We start from the raw sequence: 20,267 nt of genomic DNA, 5'->3' as shown, positions 1-20,267 counted from the left end.
ATTATTTGGGGGCGGGGAAGGGGATGCAGAGGTCTTTAGGACCCAGCAGGCGGAGGCAGGCGGCAGTTGTGTAGATCGCTGAGAGACTACGAGGGTCCGGTTCAGTTTTAATTCTGTCTCTAATCTCTGCAACAGCCGCGCTTCCCGGGTCGCGCGGCTCCCGCGCGCGATCTGCCGCGGCCGGCTGCTGGGCAAAAATCAGAGCCGCCTCCTCCCCATTACCCATCATGGAAACCCTCCAGGAAAAAGTGGCACCGGACGCGCGAGCCTGAGGATTCTGCACAAAAGGTGCCCAAAATGAAGACCCTGATGGTGAGTCAGTTGTGGCAACTCCACCGGGCAAAGAGGGGCATCCCCGGGCTCAGGGTCCGCGGGACGCACCGGGGAGACTCCGGGACGCCTAACCCTGGGCCGCGAGGTCGCCTCTTACAAAGGGACAACTTTCTACCCGCTCCGCGTTCCCTCCCGATCCTCCAGCTCTGCCTGGCTCGGAATCCCAGAGCCAGGATAGGAACTCGGGTTGCCTCCCCTCCTAGATCTCCGGCGAGAGGTCCGAGGGGGTGGCGGAGAGCTGCAGGAGCGATGGAGGAGTGGGCAGATTGCTCCAGGGATGGGGGTGCCCAAAAGCAACAGCCTGCCAAAAACTAAGAGGGACGGGGAGGGGGGACCTTTGCAGACTTTCTTCGTTTTCTTAGATTTCAAACTTGCAAGGATCGCAAGGATCCAGGGCCCCAGGAAAGGAGGGGTGTGAAGGACTCAAGATTCCAGCAGCTTGGCTGGGGTGGCTGCGCCAGACGGACCCTTCCCCAAAGTGCAAACCCACCCCTGTCCTCGGCCCCGGCGCGCTCCCTCAGCCCGGGGCCGTACACCACCTGCCCTCTACCGAAAGATCTGGGCGGCGGCGGCGGAAAGCAGCGACGCGTCCGGAGCATTCCTTGCGGTACGCGAGGGGACGGTGCTTTCTCTGTCCCAGTTGCGTGCGGCGGGGCTGGGGCCCAGGCCGCCCCCCGCCCCAAATCTCCCCTACTAGAGTGACCATCGCGCAGTTGTCCCCGCTGTGCGCGCTCCTCCGGTGTCTGCGCTCAGCCGCTCTCCTCTTCTCTCTCCCGCCCGCCCGCAGCGCCATGGTCTGGCAGTGTGTTTAGCGCTCACCACCATGTGCACCAGCTTGTTGCTAGTGTACAGCAGCCTCGGCGGCCAGAAGGAGCGGCCCCCGCAGCAGCAGCAGCAGCAACAGCAGCGGCAGGCGTCGTCCACCGGCAGCTCGCAGCCGGCGGCGGAGAGCAGCACCCAGCAGCGCCCCGGGGTCCCCGCAGGACAGCGGCCACTGGACGGATACCTCGGAGTGGCGGACCACAAGGTGACAGCATGCCCGCCAGCCGGCTCGCCACTCAGCCTGGGGATCCCGCACACCTGAGCCTTCCCCCTTTCCCGGGGCTGGGAGGCGCTGTGAGTAGGTGCCGTTCGGAAGCTGGAGGGGAGTGGACCCGCTGGGGTAGGGTGGGCTAGTTCCAACTTGGTATGAATTCTTATTTGGAGAAAGACACAAAGTTTTGTAGAAAATAGGGGTGAGGTGAGCGGACCCCAAAGCCTAATTTCCCAGCAGAAATCGGCCCTGGAACTAGAACTCCCTGATCCCCAGAATTGCAGCTGCAGATGGAGGTCCGGTTCCTGAAGCCTCGGGTTTGGCTGCCGAGTCGCTCCCTGGTGGGAGGAAACTAGGGATGGCGCGGGTACCAGCCTGAGCGTTCCTCTGACCCGGAACCGGAGGGTGAGCGCAGCCAGCCCGCGGCCACTGCTCAGGATCCAGCGTTCCCCTCTGATCTCTCCAGCGCATTGCTTTGGGCTGAATTCTCTCAGCCCTGGGGAGTGGTGCCCAGGCAGGCATGGAAGACTTGAGGCACAAACTCAGCTTCCACTGATTTGAAACTCATCATTGTGAACCTGTCTTCCTCTGCCTTCCGGGAAGCTGCTGCATGGGGTGGCTAATAATTAATAAGATGAATTTTTTAAAATTGGGCCTCCTTTCCCTGGAATAATAAATATCTGGTTTGAGTGTGTGAAGCCTCTGGGAGAATCCTAATCAAGTTTGCTGATTCTGAAGATATTTTAATACAGTTTAAATGTATCCCTCATTGTTTGAAGCTGCTCGTATGTTTTTATTAAAACACAATTCCACTCTCTATCTGCTTTATAAAGCTAGAGGATTTCTTGAAATCTCCCAATTATTCTTTTTATTTTACTAAATTTTATGGTTGTGAACCGAAGTAATATATAGTAGATGCTCCTTTTGTGTGAAAAGGTCGCTCTAACCATGCGTGAAAAAGCCAAACTTTTTAAAAGTGGCATTCAAAATATTGCCACACACCTGTTTAATGCATAATGCTAAGGATTTGAAAGGTATAAAAGAATTTAAGGCAGGACCCAGTCTTACGGATCTTTAAATACCTGAGGACAGAACAATATACCATGAAATGTGTGTAGATGGATAAACCGATAGATAAAAATGTATAATAAATGCTAGATATGAACAGTACTGTAGGGGTGCAAAAATGAGAACGATGACTTCCCTGGAAAGATCAAGGAAAGGTTCTTTGAAAAAGTGGAATTTTGCAATGGGAAGAATTCAGGGAAGCAAAAAAGGAGGAATCAGTTTCATCAGGAAGTGACTATTCATTTATTTATTTATTTATTTATTTATTTATTGTTGTGGCAGGAGCAGGGGTTGGGGTGGGGGTGTTAGTAGACTTGAAATCCAAAAGCAGAAGGCTATCAATTTTACAATTACAGCTTTTGTTTCCTCTCTTAGTTGTTGATTGATTACATGCTTTGTATCTGCATGTGCAAGCAACCCATAAGGGCTGGAGTTCTAGGAAAGTTTAGACATTAGCTTCTGACTGTGGATGGCTGTGGCGTTTATGTGTAACTGGTGTATGATGGATATACTGAGATCATGGATTTCCATGGCTATTGTTTGGTGGAAATTACTATCTAACACTTGTGAAGCTTTGATTAATGGCAGCATCAAAAGGTAAATTTGCTGAAAGTTTTGATCAGCTTTTGGGAAGAGATTTCTAATAGTTTTCTTCCTGTGTTCTTCTGCTGGACAGACACCAGCTAAGAATGTTGAGAGCTTAATGCAAAGTATAATACCCTAATGCTTATGTTCAAAACAATGTTTATTGACCACAAATATATTTGATTTCAATTTTTGTTTATCAGAGCTTTATTTTATTGAAACAAAGAACAGTCCTTTTCAATTTGGAGGGTGGGATGTTGATACTCTACATGGGAAATTGAAATGATATGTAGTAAAAGGGTTTTACAAATTCTGAAGTGCTATATGAATGATAAATATTGTGTGAAAGTCATTGGAATTCCTAGTAGAAGAAGGTCTTTGGAGATAATTATGAATATCAATGAAATTATCTCGTGGAACACCAACATCTCACAAAATTCTATACCCAAAGGTTTTGAGGGAGTTCACATCACCACAAACAAAGGAACAAAGCGTATCTTGAAGTCTGTGTCTTCTGTTTAGACATTATCCCAATTGTCCCACTGAACTAAATGTAAACTTCTCAGAATGCATTAACTGATTCTCTTTACCGCTACTATTTAGCTGGCTGCAAATTGGGCAGAGTTCCCTTACAGATGGTCATATGAAGGTGCATGTGTAAAATGTTGTTTATGTTCTCTCCAAAAGTTCCTGTTTAATTAGGTTTGAGATCTTCCTATATTCTTGCATAGACAGAGGTGGAAGACATTTGTTAGAATATTGCTAGGAATTTTTTTTCCAATTAAGACAGGGGAGGGTAAGAAATGAAAGCTTTTCTATTCTTGTTATATTGCCAGATGATACTCGATTGCTTATTTTTTTTTTACCCTCACATCAGGCCACAGGAAAATGATGGAATATGCTGGATGTGATGACCACCAAGCCATATGCTGCTGCATATTGAATCAGAATTCCAACAGTCTTTTTTATCTGCCGTTGATTTACATAGTCTGGAGAGAGTTACAGATATTATTTAGGAAAATGTTCACACCTCCATAGCTGGAGGTCCCAAAGACTGATAAATATGTAGTGTTTATGCTCAGTTACATGATGTTGTTAACATTAACAGTTCCAAGATTAAATTCAACAGGTGGTCCTAATCCCCAGCACCTGAATTTCACAAATTACAGCCTGTCTGCAATGATGGTCTTGTCTCATATGGCTGCAGACTGAATTACTGTTGAGATTAAATCACTATGTGCTTTTGTTGAAATATATGCTGCAAGTCAAGTCAGTGATGAGCGGCATGTGTTGAGGCTTAAAATATCACTTTTCATGGTCATATTCTCTACTTCCTCTTTCACAAACTATGTGAGCTGCAATTGTAATTTCAGTATCACCAAATGAAGGCTACATGGAGTTTCTTGTCATAATGAAGGCATTTTCTGTTCGAGTCTTTCTCTTCTTTCCCAATCCCTTTCCCCAGACCTCTTCCCACAAATGTTCCACCAACTCATTTCCATCGTGTTACATGTCTGTGTCTTCAGGTACTATATCTGTATTCTAACATTACTCTCTCAGTCCCGATTTGTGGAAGCCAATGATAACAAGATTGCTTAGGTACAACTGAAGAAGCCAATTTTCATGGCTTTGGGAACTTTCTGCATTTAGAACTGCAGCCTAATGTATAACCAAGCTAACATACACACACACACACACACACACGTTAAATCAAGAAATCCTCAGAGGAAAGCTCCAAGTCTTATAGCAGAGTGGAAGGGAACATGGAATGCAGTTCAGTTTCCAGTCTGGATCTCGTCTGGGTAGACGAGGTCATTTGCCATCTGGTAGACCCTGTGAAATGAAACTGTGAGCTAATTCCCATTTCTAGAGGACAGGCTCTTATCACAGAAGGCCCACTATCACCCAGACTGCCCTTTACTGAAATGGCTTATGAAAGGGCGGTGATCAATGGGGTCTACAGCTGAGCAGCTATCTCTTTGCTTCAGAAGTAGCCCCCAGGGATGGATTTTACACATACCAATAACATACTTGTCATTGGCTCTTTCCATTTTTAGGCACTCAGTTATTCAGACAAATCAAAATTGCTTAGTGGTAATAGTACTATTACTATTAACTGGTAACTATCCAGTTGGAGTGGTAAGACAAGTCAATGCAAGAATTGAAAAATAGTAATCCAAAACCGGAATTTGGATAAATGCCATCTAACTTATTTTAAAATTATGGGATGAGTATTCCTCTTTTAGAAAAGTATATGAATTATCAAATACAAGTTTACATAATGTATTTGACCACATTTTATGACATTTGAGTTGTAAATGAATGACTGAAATGAATGCTAAATCATTTGAATCTCAAGGAAATTCAAAGTGAGCTAATTTTCAATGCTCAGGTATTATAAAATGTAATCTGCCAATGATGATGAAAGCCTGTTACCACAAAGCATCAAACCCCCAAAATCAGAAAAAGAACACTATTTCATGGGTGAGGAGTTGCAATAATGTAGTCACTTTTAACAGGATAAATGTTTTTTATAACATTTATTAAAATACTTAACCTTCCTTAAATCTGTGACAGCCAGGATAATTTTTCCAGCGTCCCACAGGGATAATTTCAAGATACCACTATCCTCCTGTAAATGGCAGATGAGTTTGACCTGGCTCACTCTTAAATTCCAGACATGCTGGCTTTCCGGCTGATCTGTGAACATTCATTCTGCCTCAGGACCTTTGCACATGCTCTTCTCTCTTCCTGGAAAGCTCTTTCCCAAGGTCTTTTGCATGGTTGATTCCTTCTGGTCATTCAGTCATCAGGTCACATGTCATCTTCTTGTGGACCACATTCTTTAACTAGCCCCCTCCTCAACAGTCATTCTCTGTCATATTAGCCTGTTTCATTTTCCTTATAACACTTAACAATATCTGAAATAATCTTTAAGTTTATTTGTCTATTTTCTGCCCTTCCCCCAACTAGAATCTAAGTACTGTGACAGCAATGTCTTTGTACATCTTGTTGACCAGTTTAACCCCAGGACCTAGAACAGTATCTAAAATTTAATGAGTACACAATAAGTATGTATGGAAAGAAAGAAGGGAGTGAAGATGGAGGAGAGTAGGACAGACCCACTTACCTATGTCAAATTTTTTCTCTACAAGAATCATCAGTGCAGTCTCAAGACCCTAGTATGTCTCATTTTTCCAAAATTTGTTCTGCTCGCAAAAGTAATTCTAATAACAAGGAGGAAGAGGAGGAAATGATTTAAGAGGAAAGACAAAAGAATCTTTGGGAATGAGATGTAGGGGTCCATGTTTAATAAGCTTCCTTTTTAAATATTGCACACATTAAACTTTGAGAAACACTGTTTGAAATGTTTTTAATCATCACAATGTGTAGTTCTGTAGCTAATTCATTTCTAGGTTTTTGAACTAATCATAGCCCTTGGTAAATACTTGTTGAAGGCCTAATAGTTTCAAAATTGGACATTCTGGAGGAAGAACACGATCCCTACCCTCAAAGGACCTTTGATCTAATAGTTGCAGAGAAAAGACAAAGAAGCAAGAAAAGTTCAATAATAAGGCAAGCACTGAATAATAATTTGAAATCAGGAAGCAATAAATCAAGGCACTGACTCTAAAAAGGAGATAATTTCTGTGATCTTTCTCCATCTATAAAACAAGTTAAATTCTATTATTACCTTAGAAGTTTGTTAAGCTTTCAAACTAATATTCCACTCTTTATTAGCCTCATATCTCTTCATGCGTGTGTGCAGGGTATCCAATGAATAATTACTGAACAAACTGGATATCAAAGCAACTTCAAAGTGGCTTGATTTTAAATTCAAAATATTGTCTCTTTATGATTTTCCTTTGGCATGACATAGGGTCTTCTGCACTCCTTAAGTTAAACCTTCTTAAATGTCTCTGTAACATATGGTGACCACTTTAACCAAGCTAAATCTCATAATTCATTGTATTAGGGTTCTCTGAAGAGATAGAGCTAATAGGATATTATATTATATATATATGGGAGTTTATAAAGTATTAACTTACACGATCACAGCTTCCCACAATAGGCTGTCTGCAAGCTTGAGGAGCAAGGAGAGTCAGTCTGAGTCTCAAAACTGAAGAATTTAGAGTCCAATATTCAAGGGCAGGAAGCATCCAGCATGGGAGAAAGATGTAGGCTGGGAGGCTAGGCCCATCTCACCATTTCACATTTTTCTGCCTGTTTTATATTCGCTGGAAGCTGATTAGATTGTGCCCATGAGATTAAGGGTGGCTCTGCCTTCCCCAGCCCACTGACTCAAATGTTAATCCCTTTTTGCAACACCCACGAAGACACACCCAGGATTAATACTTTGTATCCCTCAATCCAATCAAGTTGACACTCAGTATTAACCATCACAAGTCCACCCCTTGTCAACTTGAACTCATACACATCTCCTGAGATCATACATAATCTTCAAATAAAGACAATAATGAGGTCATAATAACGCCTAACATAATACAACTATCCTTCATACAACTGGAAACGCACCAACCCCCAACCCAAATACTATTATAAAAAGTTAGCAATACTTAAATGCTGATATGCAGTCAATACATCTATGTCACATGGTAAAGGAAAAGGAAATAAAATTAAGATATTTTCTTAGTACAAGTGTATACATGCACAAATGTTTTTAACAGAAGAAGGAAGAAAATACTCATGACAATTACAGTCCTCGTTTCTGCAGCTGCTCAAGTAGCTAGTAATGATTACTACTTTCTTCTACTACCCATTGTATTCCCTTTGCCTTCAGCAAGCACCTCAGCATGTTGTGGTTTTTTTTTCCTGGTGGAGTGACCCAAACCTTCATTCCTGAAGGGTCTGAGTCATTTGCAGTCCTACCTGGATTGGGCGGTTGTAATTTCCCATTGACTTTAATCACAGGGCATGGTAATAACCTAATGGACACCCTAATAGATCTCCTGTATTCCATGCATACTCTTCTTTACCTCCTTTGTGGAGTAGTGGACTGATTTCATCTTGATAGTCTGGGTCAGTCACTCCAGCCAACACTGTAACTCCCTTCTTAGCCTGTTGACTTAAAGGTAGGAGGAAACTAAGGTGTCCAGGTGGCAATCTTAACTTTCAGTTTAATGGAATCATTGTTGTGTCTCCAGGTGGCAGCGTTCCCTCTCTCTGGAGCTAAGACCTCTAGGACAGCAGACGTAATGTTGCAGGAACAGGAAGCAAAAATTTTGCTAGTGGATCACTAGGGGTGAAGGTGAGTGGTTCCGCTTCCACTTCCACCTCTTGATTCCTGGACCCGTGCATCCTGGCTATGGGAGAAACAGTACCATATATTGGACACTGATGCAGAGCATACATCCCTGCCACCATGGCCTTCTGGAGAACTTTGCCCCAGCCCTGCAAAGTATTGTCACCTAGTTGGCGTTGTAATTGTGACTTCAAAAGGCCAGTCCACTGTTCTATAAATCCAGCTGCTTCAGGATGATGGGGAACATGGTAAGACCAGTGAATTCCATGAGCATGGGCCCACTGCCACACTACTTTAGCCGTAAAGTGAGTGCCTCGATCAGAGGCAATGGTGTGTGGAATATCATGATGGTGGATAAGGCATTCAGTGAGTTCACGGAAGGTAGTCTTGGCAGAAGCATTGTGTGCAGGATAGGCAAACCCATATACAGAGTAAGTGTCTATTCCAGTTAGGACAAACCTCTGCCTTTTCCATGATGGAAGAGGTTCAATATAATCAACCTGCCACCAGGTAGCTGGCTGATCACCCCAAGGAATGGTGCCATATCAAGGGCTCAGTGTTGGTCTCTGCTGCTGTCAAGTTGGGCACTCAGCAGTGGCCATAGCCATGTCAGCTTTGGTGAGTGGAAGTCCATGTTGCTGAACCCATGTGTAACCTCCATCCCTGCTGCCATGGCCATTTTGTTCATGGGCCCATTGAGCAATGACAGGGGTGGCTGGGGAAAGAGGCTAAGTGGTGTCCACAGAATAGGTCATTATTAAAATCCTCCTCTGCTGAAGTCACTCCATGTGAACACTCACACGGGATACAAATATCTTCGCATTTTTTGACTCCTCAGATAGGTCCATCCACACACCTCTTCCTTAAATTTCTTTGTCACCAATTTTCCAATCATGCTTCTTCCAAGTCCCTGACCATCCAGCCAAACCATTGGCTACAGCCCATGAATCGGTATATAATCACACATCAGACCATTTCTCCTTCCATGCAAAGTGCACAACCAGGTGCACTGCTTGAAGTTCTGCCCACTGGGAACTTCACTGCTGTCCTTCAGGGATGTCCAAGAAAGGGCCGTAGTGCTGCAGCTGTCCACTTTCGGGTGGTGCCTGCATAACCGTGCAGAACCATCTGTGAACCAGGCCTTAGTCTTCTTGTCTCTGTCAACTGATCATAGGGAACTCCCCATGAGGCCATCTGTGTGGGCTGAGGGAGAGAAGGCAAGGTGGTAAGAATGGAGACCATGGGCATTTGAGCCACTTTCTCATGTAACTAACTTGTGCCTTCAGGACCTGCTCAAGCCCGAGATCACATATATACCACTTCCATTTGATGATGGAATGTTGCTGTGCACGACCCACTTTTTGGCTGGATGGGCCAGAAAACACTCAGTTCGTGATAGGCAATTCAGTTTGCATGGTGACTTGATGACCCATAGCCAAATGTTCAGTTTCCACCAAAGCCCAGTAACAGCAAAAGGAGGGTAGTTATCTGCAGAAGATGGCAGGGCCTTGCTCCAAAATCCTAGCGACCTCTGTGTTGATTCACCTTTTGGGCCTGCCAAAGGCTCCAAACAGCATCCCTATCTGCCACTGACACCTCAAGCACCATTGGATCTGCTGGGTCATATGGCCCAAGTGGCAGAGCAGCTTGCCCAGCAGCCTGGACCTGTTGCAGAGCCTTCTCCTGTTCTGGACCCCACTCAAAACTGGCAGCCTTTCAGGTCACTCAATAAATGGGCCAGAGTAACACACCCCAATGAGGAATGTGTTGCCTCCAAAATCCAAATAGGCCCACTAGGCATTGTGCCTCTTTCTTGGTAGGAGGGGCCAAATGCAGCAACTTATCCTTCACCTTAGAAGGAATATTTTGACAGGCCCCACACCACTGGACCCCTAGAAATTTTACTGAGGTAGAAGTTCCCTGAATTTTAGTTGGATTTATTTCCCATCCTCTGGCATGCAAATTCTCACCAATAAGTCCAGTGTGTTTGCTACTTCTTGCTCACTGGATCTGATCAGCATGATGTCATCAATGTAATGGACCAGTGTGATATCTTGTGGAAGTGAAAAGCAATCAAGGTCTCTCTGAATAAGATTATGACACAAAGCTAGAGAGTTGATATACCCCTGAGGCAGGACAGCAAATGTATATTGCTGGCCTTGCCAGCTGAAGGCAAATTGCTTCTAGTGGGCCTTATGGACAGGAATGGAGAAAAAGGCATTTGCCGAATCAATGGCTGCATACCAGGTACGAGGAGATGTGTTAATTTGCTCAAGCAATGAGACCATATCTGGTAGAGCAGCTGCAATTGGAGTCACCATTTGGTTAAGTTTATGATAATCCACTGTCATTCTCCAAGATCCATCTGTCTTCTGCCCAGGCCAAATGGGAGAGTTGAACAGGGATTTGGTCGGACTCACCACCCCTGCATCTTTCAAGTCCTTGATGGTGGCACTAATCTCTGCAATCCCTACAGGGATACGATATTGTTTTTGATTTACTATATTTCTAGGTAGAGCCATCTCTAATGGCTTCCATTTGGCCTTTTCCACCATAATAGCCCTCACCCTACCAGTCAGGGAGCCAATGTAGGGGTTCAGCCAGTTACTAAGTATGTCTATGCCAATTATGCATTCTGGCACTGGGGAAATGTCTACAGGATGAGTCTGGGGACCCACCAGACCCACTGTAAGTCAGACCTGAGCTAAAACTCCATTAATTACCTGACCTCCATAAGCCCCTACTTTAATGGGAGGACCTCAACAACATTTTGGGTACCCTGGAATCAATGTCAGCTCAGAGCCAGTGTCCAGTAGTCCCCAAAATGTCTGATCATTTCCCTTTCCCCAGTGCACAGGTACCCTGGTAAAAGGCTGGAGATCTCCTGGGGGAAGGATGGGAAAAAGAGTCACTGCATAAATTGTCAGTAATGTAGTGAGGTCCTTCCTCAAGAGGATCCAGGCTCCCCTTCGTTCAAGGTGTTCTGAGTCTGTAAACTGGCTCAAGTCTGGAAATTGATTGAGGGGCCAGGATTCTCTGTTTTTACAATTCAAATTAGTCTTTTGTCCATTTGACTTTGAAGTTTTCTGCTTGTATAAATTAAGTAGAAATGCAGTAGGCTTCTTATCAATTTCACTTCCAGGAACACATGATTAATTAGCCAATGCCGGAGCTCTACATGAGTCAGGCTATTCTGACTGCTGCTTTGCCTCTGCTGTCCATTACGGTAGCTATGCCCACCTTGCCTTTGACAGTTGAGTGCCACCACTTGGCCCCTGCCACCTCAGGATCCAGTTATTCCCACTGTATTTACATTTCGTAGTTGAGTGACTTGGTTCCCACTGTTAGATCTGATATACAGAGAAGACCAATTATAAGACTCTTCAAAAACGCGAGTGCTGCCTTCATAAATCTATTTCACAAGGCACTGGTCAAGGGTATGTCTTCTGGAACCTCCCAGCTGGGATGAGTAGGTCTAAATTGACTAATCCACTCCACCATCCCAGTCTCCCTAAGCCTTTGGGTCCCTTCCTCTACATTAAACCAGGGAAGATCAGGCATTTCCAGCTCACACACAGTGAGTCATCTTTTAATTCGTATTTCATCTAACCAAGCAAATAAACTATTAGAACCTTTTTTAACTCCCTGAGCTGAAGTATTAAAAGCAGAGTGGGCCCAAATCAATAAATTCAGCCTGATCCAACTCTATGTTCCTTCCACCATTGTCCCATACCCTTAATATGCATTCTTATGCCTGTTCTCCAGATTGCTATTTATATAAATTAGAGAATTCAAACAGTTATTTTCAAGTGTAGCACACCTCCTATTGGGTCACACTCTCAACCTCATCTCTAGGGGCCCACTGGGACTTTAGTCTAGTTATAGGTCTAGAAGCAAACAGGGGTGTTGGGGTGACTCCTGAGGAGAATCAACATTATTTGGCCTGGTGAGTGCTTCAGGGAGGCCATCACTGTTGCCTCAGGCAGCACAGGGTTTATGTCCTCAGAAGAAGTGGAAAGGCTATGGCAGTGTGGGTCAGGGAGGAGATGTTGCCACTACTGGGGATGGGGAAGCTATTCCTTCTGGCAAAAAAGGTCCATCAGAGTTTACAAACGCAGTATCCCCAGCTTCATTAGGGTCCTCCACATGTCCCCATTCCAAGTTGCAGGGCCCCATTCTTTTCCAATCAATGCCTTTAACAGTAGACACCGGGTGAGGCTGTGCATGCACCTTTTGTTGCAAGTCAGCCACTTGCATGATAAGAACTTGTGTCTGTTTTCCACAATTTCAGCTCTTTCTCTACGGGAGATAAGACTCTCACTCAGGGCAGTCTTATCAGATTTGAGGCTCAGTATCTGCTTCTGAAGCCAGGAGAGAGAATCCCTGAGTTCATCATTTTCTTTCATCACTTTGTCCACTGAACTTAGGAAAAACCAACCAGCTTCATTATGTTCTTTGGTTCTCCACATATGGTCAAAAGTATTAGGTATAGAGTCACTAAACTCCTTGCCTCTTACAAGCGGTGAATCAGGAGTGTCAAATGCATTTATTTTGCCTAACTCTCTAAACAGTTTACGCCAAGGACTATCAGTGTTTTCCATAGTATTAGAAGTAGAGTTCTTGCCATTTTGGGGTCTAATCATATTCAGCTGCCAACTTCCCCAAAACCAACAAAAGAACTCCATCCTTAATATTCTGTTCCTCTAGAACCACTCCTGCTACAAAAATCTGTATTAGTCAGCATTCTCTAGAGAGATAGAACTAACAGGATATATATACATATAGGGGAGTTTATTAAGTATTAGCTTACACAATCACAGGTTCCACAATAGGCTGTCCACAAGCTTGAGGAACAAAAAGAGCCAGTCCGAGTCTCAAAACTGAAGAACTTGGAGTCCAGTGTTCGAGGGCAGGAAGCATCCAGCATGGGAGAAAGATGTAGGCTGAGAGGCTAGGCCCGTCTTGCCAGCTTCGCTGGAAGCTGATTAGATTGTGCCCATCAGATTAAGGGTGGATCTGCCTTCCCCAGCCCACTGACTCAGATGTTAATCCCTTTTGGCACACACACACCCAGGATTAATACTTTGTATCCCTCAATCCAATCAAGTTGACACTTAGCATTAACTATCACACTCATGCTATGGTGAATGTGGATATAATTGTGTTGGCCACAAGACAGAATATTTGCAGTCAGATCTGTCTTAGAAACATGATACCCGTTATAAAAGAGAATTTCCATAACTTCTAGGGTAAAGTGTCAGTACAATTTCTGCTTTGTAAATACTAGGATTATGGAAGATTAAATATGTGAAAGGACTTTGAAAAATTAAAACATATCATTAATCAACAAGTCATTCCTTAAAACCTCTTGTTCACCTATTATATACTCTTTGGACAGCTGTGTAGGGTCTTAAGTATAGAATGACAAGGAATGATTATCTCTTAAATAATATTGTCATCCATATCCCAGAACTTGATCCAATGGAAGAACTCTCATGGGAGTCAGTGAATTTATGATCAAATGATTGGTAAAACTTTGGGTGGGGATATGTGCATTTATGAGATGTGTTCAGATTCTTCTCCATAAGCTCTGAGTCTTAAACACTTAGTCTGGGCCTGGGACAAATAAATATATTTATTGCCTGCTCTATTCAATATATCTTTCCAAATAAAAATCACAGGAATGCATATTCTCAGCATAGACAGCCCATCTGAAGTGAAACCTTCCCTGACTTATAGCCCAGGTTTGATCTGAGCTGTATGTTTTGTCTTCATAGCTGAGATCCCATGATAATACTTATTCCACTTTATTGTTATTTCTTGTCTAAAATTGTCTGCCTTCCCTACTAGACAACCAGCTCTTGGGAACCAGGCATTTTTTTTTCTCTCTTTTTCTGTCATTGTAGTCCCAGCCTTTAACATAATACCTGGCATATAATGAGTCTTCAATAAGTACTTGTTGAATGAATGAGAATATCTACATAAAGATTTTGTATTTCTTCTAAAATAAGCCTACCTCAAGAGTTTCTAACCATTTGGAGTTACTGAAAAGGAATAGCTGCAAGTCATAAATATCCATTCCTCCTGCCACAATTTGTAGGCCTGTAACTAATTCATTTCTATCTTCTTGTACTAATCATATCTCTTAAAACATACTCAGGATTTCAGAGCTAGAAGGAAAACTTAAGAATTATCAAAAGGAATTCCAGAGTAGTTGTGTGATTTGCCCAAGGTCGTGGGTTAGTGGCAGAGCTGGGGTAAAATGTCGGTCTCTGATGTGAACATCATTACCATAAGGGAAATTCAATGCCAACATCTTCTAAGCAGTGACTCAATGTTATTTGAACAGAATTGATTCAAATGAAGAGCCTAGGCCTACCCAGTTATTGAAAAGGAATAAATATTTAAACATCTTATTATTCTGAAATGAATATGAGAATATGCCTCTGGATAGTTAAAAAGAGTCTTCCACCAACCACCAACTTTGCAATGGGTGTTTCAGAGACCACATATAATACATGGTACTAATTAATTGAAACAATTTTCAAACCAGAGTAGATTTTTTGCCTTTAAAACATAAACCAAGCCAAAAGGAGTGTCATGCTTAATTATTTGCAGAAAATTTTCTGACCAGAGCACTTATTTAACTGAATTACCTTCTCCACAGTGGAGAAGGAAACATCATCAGGAGACTTAGTTAACCAGGTGTTTGAAGAACTACCATTCTGCAAATATCATTGACTCCCCCTAAATTCTGAGATGTAATACTTACTCTAGGATGGAATTACTTTAGGTAAATAAGAAAGCATTTTACCTATCATAGGGAAAATTAACCCTGATCATTGCTACAGCTCATGAAAAGGAAACTTTTTTAGTATATTCACTCTTAATGGCTAAGGAGGTGTCTGTAGAGTTCCTGGGAAACTGCACAGAGTCTGAGTATTCTCTGGCAGACTGAGATGCAGTGTCAAATAATTTTTTAATAAGAAAGCATATTCTGTAAATTAATTGCACATATGAGACATCTCCATCGACTGAACTGCAAGCACTATTGCATTTCCAACTTACAGATCTTTTCATGTTCCTTGCGTGTTTCCTATGGCTTCCCATTGCCTACAGGATCAAGTTCAGACCCTCAGGAAGGCTTGCAAGCCCCAACAGGATCCTGCTGGCCTAATTCTCCAACCCTAACCCCACCACTGCCCTCAGCCTAGGCACTACGCACCCAGGGATACTGCTGCCCTCAGCCTAGGCACCACGCACCCAGGCACCACGCGTACCTTGCTGTTTTGTTCTTGTCTGCTTTTCCTTCAGCACCACCTTTCTAAAGTCTTCCCAGATACAACATCTATGCAGAGTATACCCAACGTTCTCTTATGTCAGCCACACATCATTCAGTCAATCGCATATTGGCTGAGTAGCTACCACGTGGTAGGCACAAGGGAGGAAACGAGATAAAGGACCTTGTCCCTATCCACAGGAAAATCAGTGGAGGAAATAAATGTTATAATTACTATACTTTGGTAAGTGCTAAAATATTCTCTGTATCTTACACATGCTTCTAATCACACAATATTGCAATTATTTTTCCACATACAAGTCTCCCTGACTAGGTTTTACCTTTTTGAGGCTAAGAACATAACTTATCTTGGTATCCACAGAATTGAAAACTGTATCTCAGACATATGAAAGCTAAATAAATATTTGTTGAATGTTGGGTAGGAAAAGTTCTATTTTAATTATATGTAGTATGAAGAGATTTGACCAAGTCTGGCTAATAGACTATTAATTATAGGAATGGACAGAAATGATAAGTAAGGGCAGAAGGGCTTCAGGTATCTGACATACACATCTTTAATTTCTGTTTCCTCTTTGAATACAGAGCAACATCTCCTGACCTTTCCAGAACAGCTGACCAGATGTGGAGATGCAATGATGCCCATATTTGAAAACAGTATAGTACCATGAGAGGCAGGCAGGCCCAGGCTATTTATTTGTTGTGAGCTCTTTGGAATGTCATAACTTCTGGGCTTGATCCAGTTTGTAGAAGAGGAAGTTAAACTATATTCATTAATTCCCTCATTTATTAAATAATATTGTGTTTCTACCATATGCCTAGCATTGTGTTCAGGACCCAGGAAGCAATGAACAATGAATAAGATGTGATCCCCAACTCCATGAAACTTACATCTGTTGGGAGAGGCAGAAACACACATAAAATTTCAGTGCAGATTTGGAGAAGTATTATAGGCTGTGGAGATTGGATTTTATCCTGAAAGCATTGAGGAAGTCTTTAAAAGGTAAATTAGAGGAATAACTCTATCAGATATGTGTGCCAGTGGATCACCCTGGCTTCAGTGTGGCATGGGTTAAAGTAGCCATAGGTTGTAGGAAGAGGGACCAATTAGCAGACTGTTGCTGTGGTTTGAGTAAGTGGCACAGCCAGAGGATGATGAAGAGACCTCAGGTTTCTGCCTGCCTTAAGTTTCTGTGATTGGCCACCCTCCTGTGTTTGTGCAGACAGTCTGAATGCAGCTTCTCCAACAGAAGGTTTGTGGTTCAAGATTGCCTCACAATTGCTGGTAAAGAGAGCTGAGGATGATCCCAGATGGCACTTCAACTTTCTCTAATTTTGAACCTTGCTGTGCATCTGAATACCACATACTGACTTGAGCAAAACAGTAGTGTTATGGTTAAGGCTGAAGCAAGCTGTTTGTCGAGACTCCATAATGCATACTGGTGACAACAGGAATTAAACTCTCCACCTGCAGGACAGCCAGCCAGTGGGGTGTAGAATAAGTGTGCTGGCAGAGACTTTAGTATGTAAAAGTGCCACAGGGAAAGGGGGCAAACTTTATTCTAGAATAATCTTGTCAGAGAGCTTGTTACATAATAAATTTTACCAGGTATAGATCTGTTGGAAGTATAGGGTAGAGAATGGTTTTCTCTCCTTTCATTTCCCATATAGCTATAGAGAGAGCAGTTATCATTCTTTTAAATCACTTAAGTTTGTTAACAACTTCTAAGGAAAGTAAAGTTTCCATTTCACTTGCATCAGAAGGAAATTGGCCATAAAGTAATGTAAAATTTGTCAAGAGGAGCCTAGTTCCTAATTCATTCAAAAGCATTTGATTGGGAACACAAATGTATATATCTGAATGAACTCCAGTTTTATAGGGCATATATTTGGAGTTATATGGCAATGTCGCACCTACCAGGCTGCTGTCAGGGATATAGCCAAGTTGTCTCTCATTACCTGAAGTTGTATCTGTCTCTGCTCTGTGCTGAAAATCATAAAGCTGGTTTATTTCATTTTTATTCCACTTGTACAATTTTTGAACAATTAGAGTGCAGGAAGTGATAACATGCCACTTGTATTCCAGAACACAGAAAAGGGAAAGAGGACAGTAGGAACTTGTGTGTATTCCCCACTACCAAACCCCAGCCACACTAACTGAAGCTCCCACCATCACTAATCCCCGGAAGAATTATGCTCATTACTCTCAGTAGCAACCCTGTATGATTTGGGGCTCAGCTTGAAATGTGATGGGCTTCTAATCAAAAAGTTCAGAAATAAAGAGAAAGATGTCATGGAGAATAGGGTATCCCAACTGAATGAGCCTGCAGTAGTGAAGGCTTATCTTAGTTCATCTTGTGTTGCTATAACACAGTAACACAGCCTGGGTAATTTACAAAGAGCAGAATTTTATTTCTCAGTTCTGGAGGATGGAAGTTCAAGATCAAGATGCCAGCATTTGCTATCTGGTGAGAGCTGCATCCTCATATGGCTGAAGGTGGAAGGGCAAGAGAGAACAAACTCCCTCCTTCAAGCCTTTGTAAAGACACCTAATCTCATTCACAATGGAAGGAGCCCTCATGGCCTAATCACCTCTTAAAGGCCCCACCTCTTCATATTATCAGATTAACAGCATCTGAATTTTGGAAGAGTCCCATTCAAACCATAGCAGATAAAGATATTATAATTAGAACCAGAACCAAGAATAAATACTAGAGTAAGAAATGACACCAGTTTGCTTCTTCCCAGTATCAGAGAGTGTCTCTTTCTGGCTATACGGACATGAAATGTTGATTGGGTTCCAGAAAGGCAAGAAAGGGTGGCTTGTCATGGGCTTTTCAATGTCTATGAAGGACTCACAGTTATTTGAGATATTACGTTTGAATATGATTTGATGTGCTGTTTGATAAAAGAACATCAATGGGCAAAAGAATCACTTAGTCAAAAATAAGTTCTTCTGACTAGGACTTATGACAACTAGGGAAGAGTAGTAACCAGGCTTTTTTCTGGAATAAGAACTATGGTTTCCCTCTATGATGAGCAAGATCAGGTCCTCCAAGGAGTTATACATCACAATATTGACTGGTCTGACAAGTAAAAGACCATTCTTAGTGCCCCCACAGAGGATGCTGATGGTATCTCAACCTTTAGAAGGTTTAAAGGATGGGATGGCGCCAGACCTTACTTTATATCTCTTCCAGGGTTTTGTGCCAACCTATGAACAACAAAACTCAGCACTATTTTATGCAAACTATGCCTGTAGACCATATTTAAGAGTATGGAATGGCTTCTGTCTGGAAAGAGTTTCCTCTGCCTCATCCCCAGTATAACATGTTGAAAAGAAATAAGGCCAGGATGCTAGTTTTGAAAAAGAAATTTTGCTCCTTTCCCAATTTTAAATGCAGGTATACTCATTGTCTTCTCAAAATGACAAAAGGAAAAAAAAGAGAAAAGTTACAATTATTCATAAATCTACCAACAAAATGTAATTACTGTTGGTACATCAATGTATTTTCATACAGTCAACACGTGTATACACGACATTTAAATGTACTTCCTTCTTGTTTTTTATTCATCTATGTTGGATATGCGGGGTCTATGTGTACATTGATTTAGCAGTGCACGTGATCAGTGGTTTAAAGGAGGGGATGGCTTTGCTGTTAGATCCCAGTTATAAAGACTTATCTTGTTTAATAGTTTGAAACCAAAATTTATTTCAATTAGAGTTGGAATAATTAGGAAATGGTCTTGATACTTACGCTAAATTATCCATTTACTAATCCGGAAGATATATTCATCCCTCTAGTAGCTTAAAAACCTCTTTCTTTCCCTGCTGTTTACAGCCCTTAGCACTTTTCAATTGTGGCATGCTTCCATCTCTTTCATCCCCCACCTGTATGCTCAGGCACAGAATGTGTTCAGGCAATTTTTAAGTTTTGTAAATCATTCCCAATAGTCCCTTAATCCTTCTTGCCACTTTTCTCTAAATCCCTTTCAGTCGATCAGTAGCTACTTGGAGGGTATGGCCTGCGATAACCTGACACAGACTTCGAGGACACTGTTAGAGGTGATCGCCATCTTCATGGGCAGTGGGGCAGTCCTTTGTACATATGCAGCCTCATGTTTGCCTTTATTTTCCCGGCTTCTGCTCCATGATTCAATTTCCTGTCCATAAATGGTGCAGACCTAATTCCCTGACCACATATAGTAAAGGTTTACTTTGACATACTGTCTTTCCTAAAAAGAAATTTTACTGCACAAATAGTTATAATTATCACATTTTTCTTAATTAGCAAACGTTTCTGATTTCTTTTTCATCTTCTAGTTTTATAAAACATTTTCTTTATCTTATTTTAACCCATCTTACTGAATTCTATGACTATTTTCTTAGTTCCTTTTTTTTGTACTTGATAAGATCTCTGAGCTACTCTTTATTGCTTAGATTTTTCAAATATGTGGTATTATATCTTGATTTTGGTGTAATCTCAGAACTCCAGCTATTCTTCCAGTCCATGGATAGAATAATTATGTCATTAGAGACATTGGAGCCTGCCTCTCCCATGACGGCCAGCTGGCAGGGGATATATTTTTTATGTTTTGGTTGATAGCTTTCAAGTAAAAGGGTGACTCTGCAAAGACCAGTACTCCTTGCCAACAAGCTCTTTATAAAATCAATTATTTCATTTTGC

At 42.3% G+C, this 20,267-nt stretch overlaps 1 protein-coding gene across 3 annotated transcripts in view; it reads left to right on the top strand.

Moving 5' to 3' along the window:
* The first annotated feature begins 60 nt into the window (after positions 1 to 60).
* The window catches only part of ST6GALNAC5 (ST6 N-acetylgalactosaminide alpha-2,6-sialyltransferase 5), a 198,955-nt gene continuing 178,748 nt past the window's right edge, over positions 61 to 20,267 (top strand). For 2 of the 3 annotated variants that reach the window (XM_054480426.2, XM_063653956.1), the window contains exons 1-2: positions 61 to 312; positions 1,121 to 1,360. In XM_054480426.2, the coding sequence (XP_054336401.1) occupies positions 298 to 312; positions 1,121 to 1,360 (255 nt within the window). In that variant the 5' untranslated portion in view covers positions 61 to 297. Of the gene's footprint in view, positions 313 to 695; positions 941 to 1,120; positions 1,361 to 20,267 lie in introns of all 3 variants that reach the window. The other variant, XM_054480436.2, reaches the window with a different exon arrangement.

Source organism: Pongo pygmaeus, chromosome 1 (assembly GCF_028885625.2).
Source record: "Pongo pygmaeus isolate AG05252 chromosome 1, NHGRI_mPonPyg2-v2.0_pri, whole genome shotgun sequence".
Classification (NCBI taxonomy): domain Eukaryota; kingdom Metazoa; phylum Chordata; class Mammalia; order Primates; family Hominidae; genus Pongo; species Pongo pygmaeus.
The sequence above is the reverse complement of the archived record's forward strand: the minus strand, read 5'-3'. Positions and strand labels throughout refer to the sequence as shown.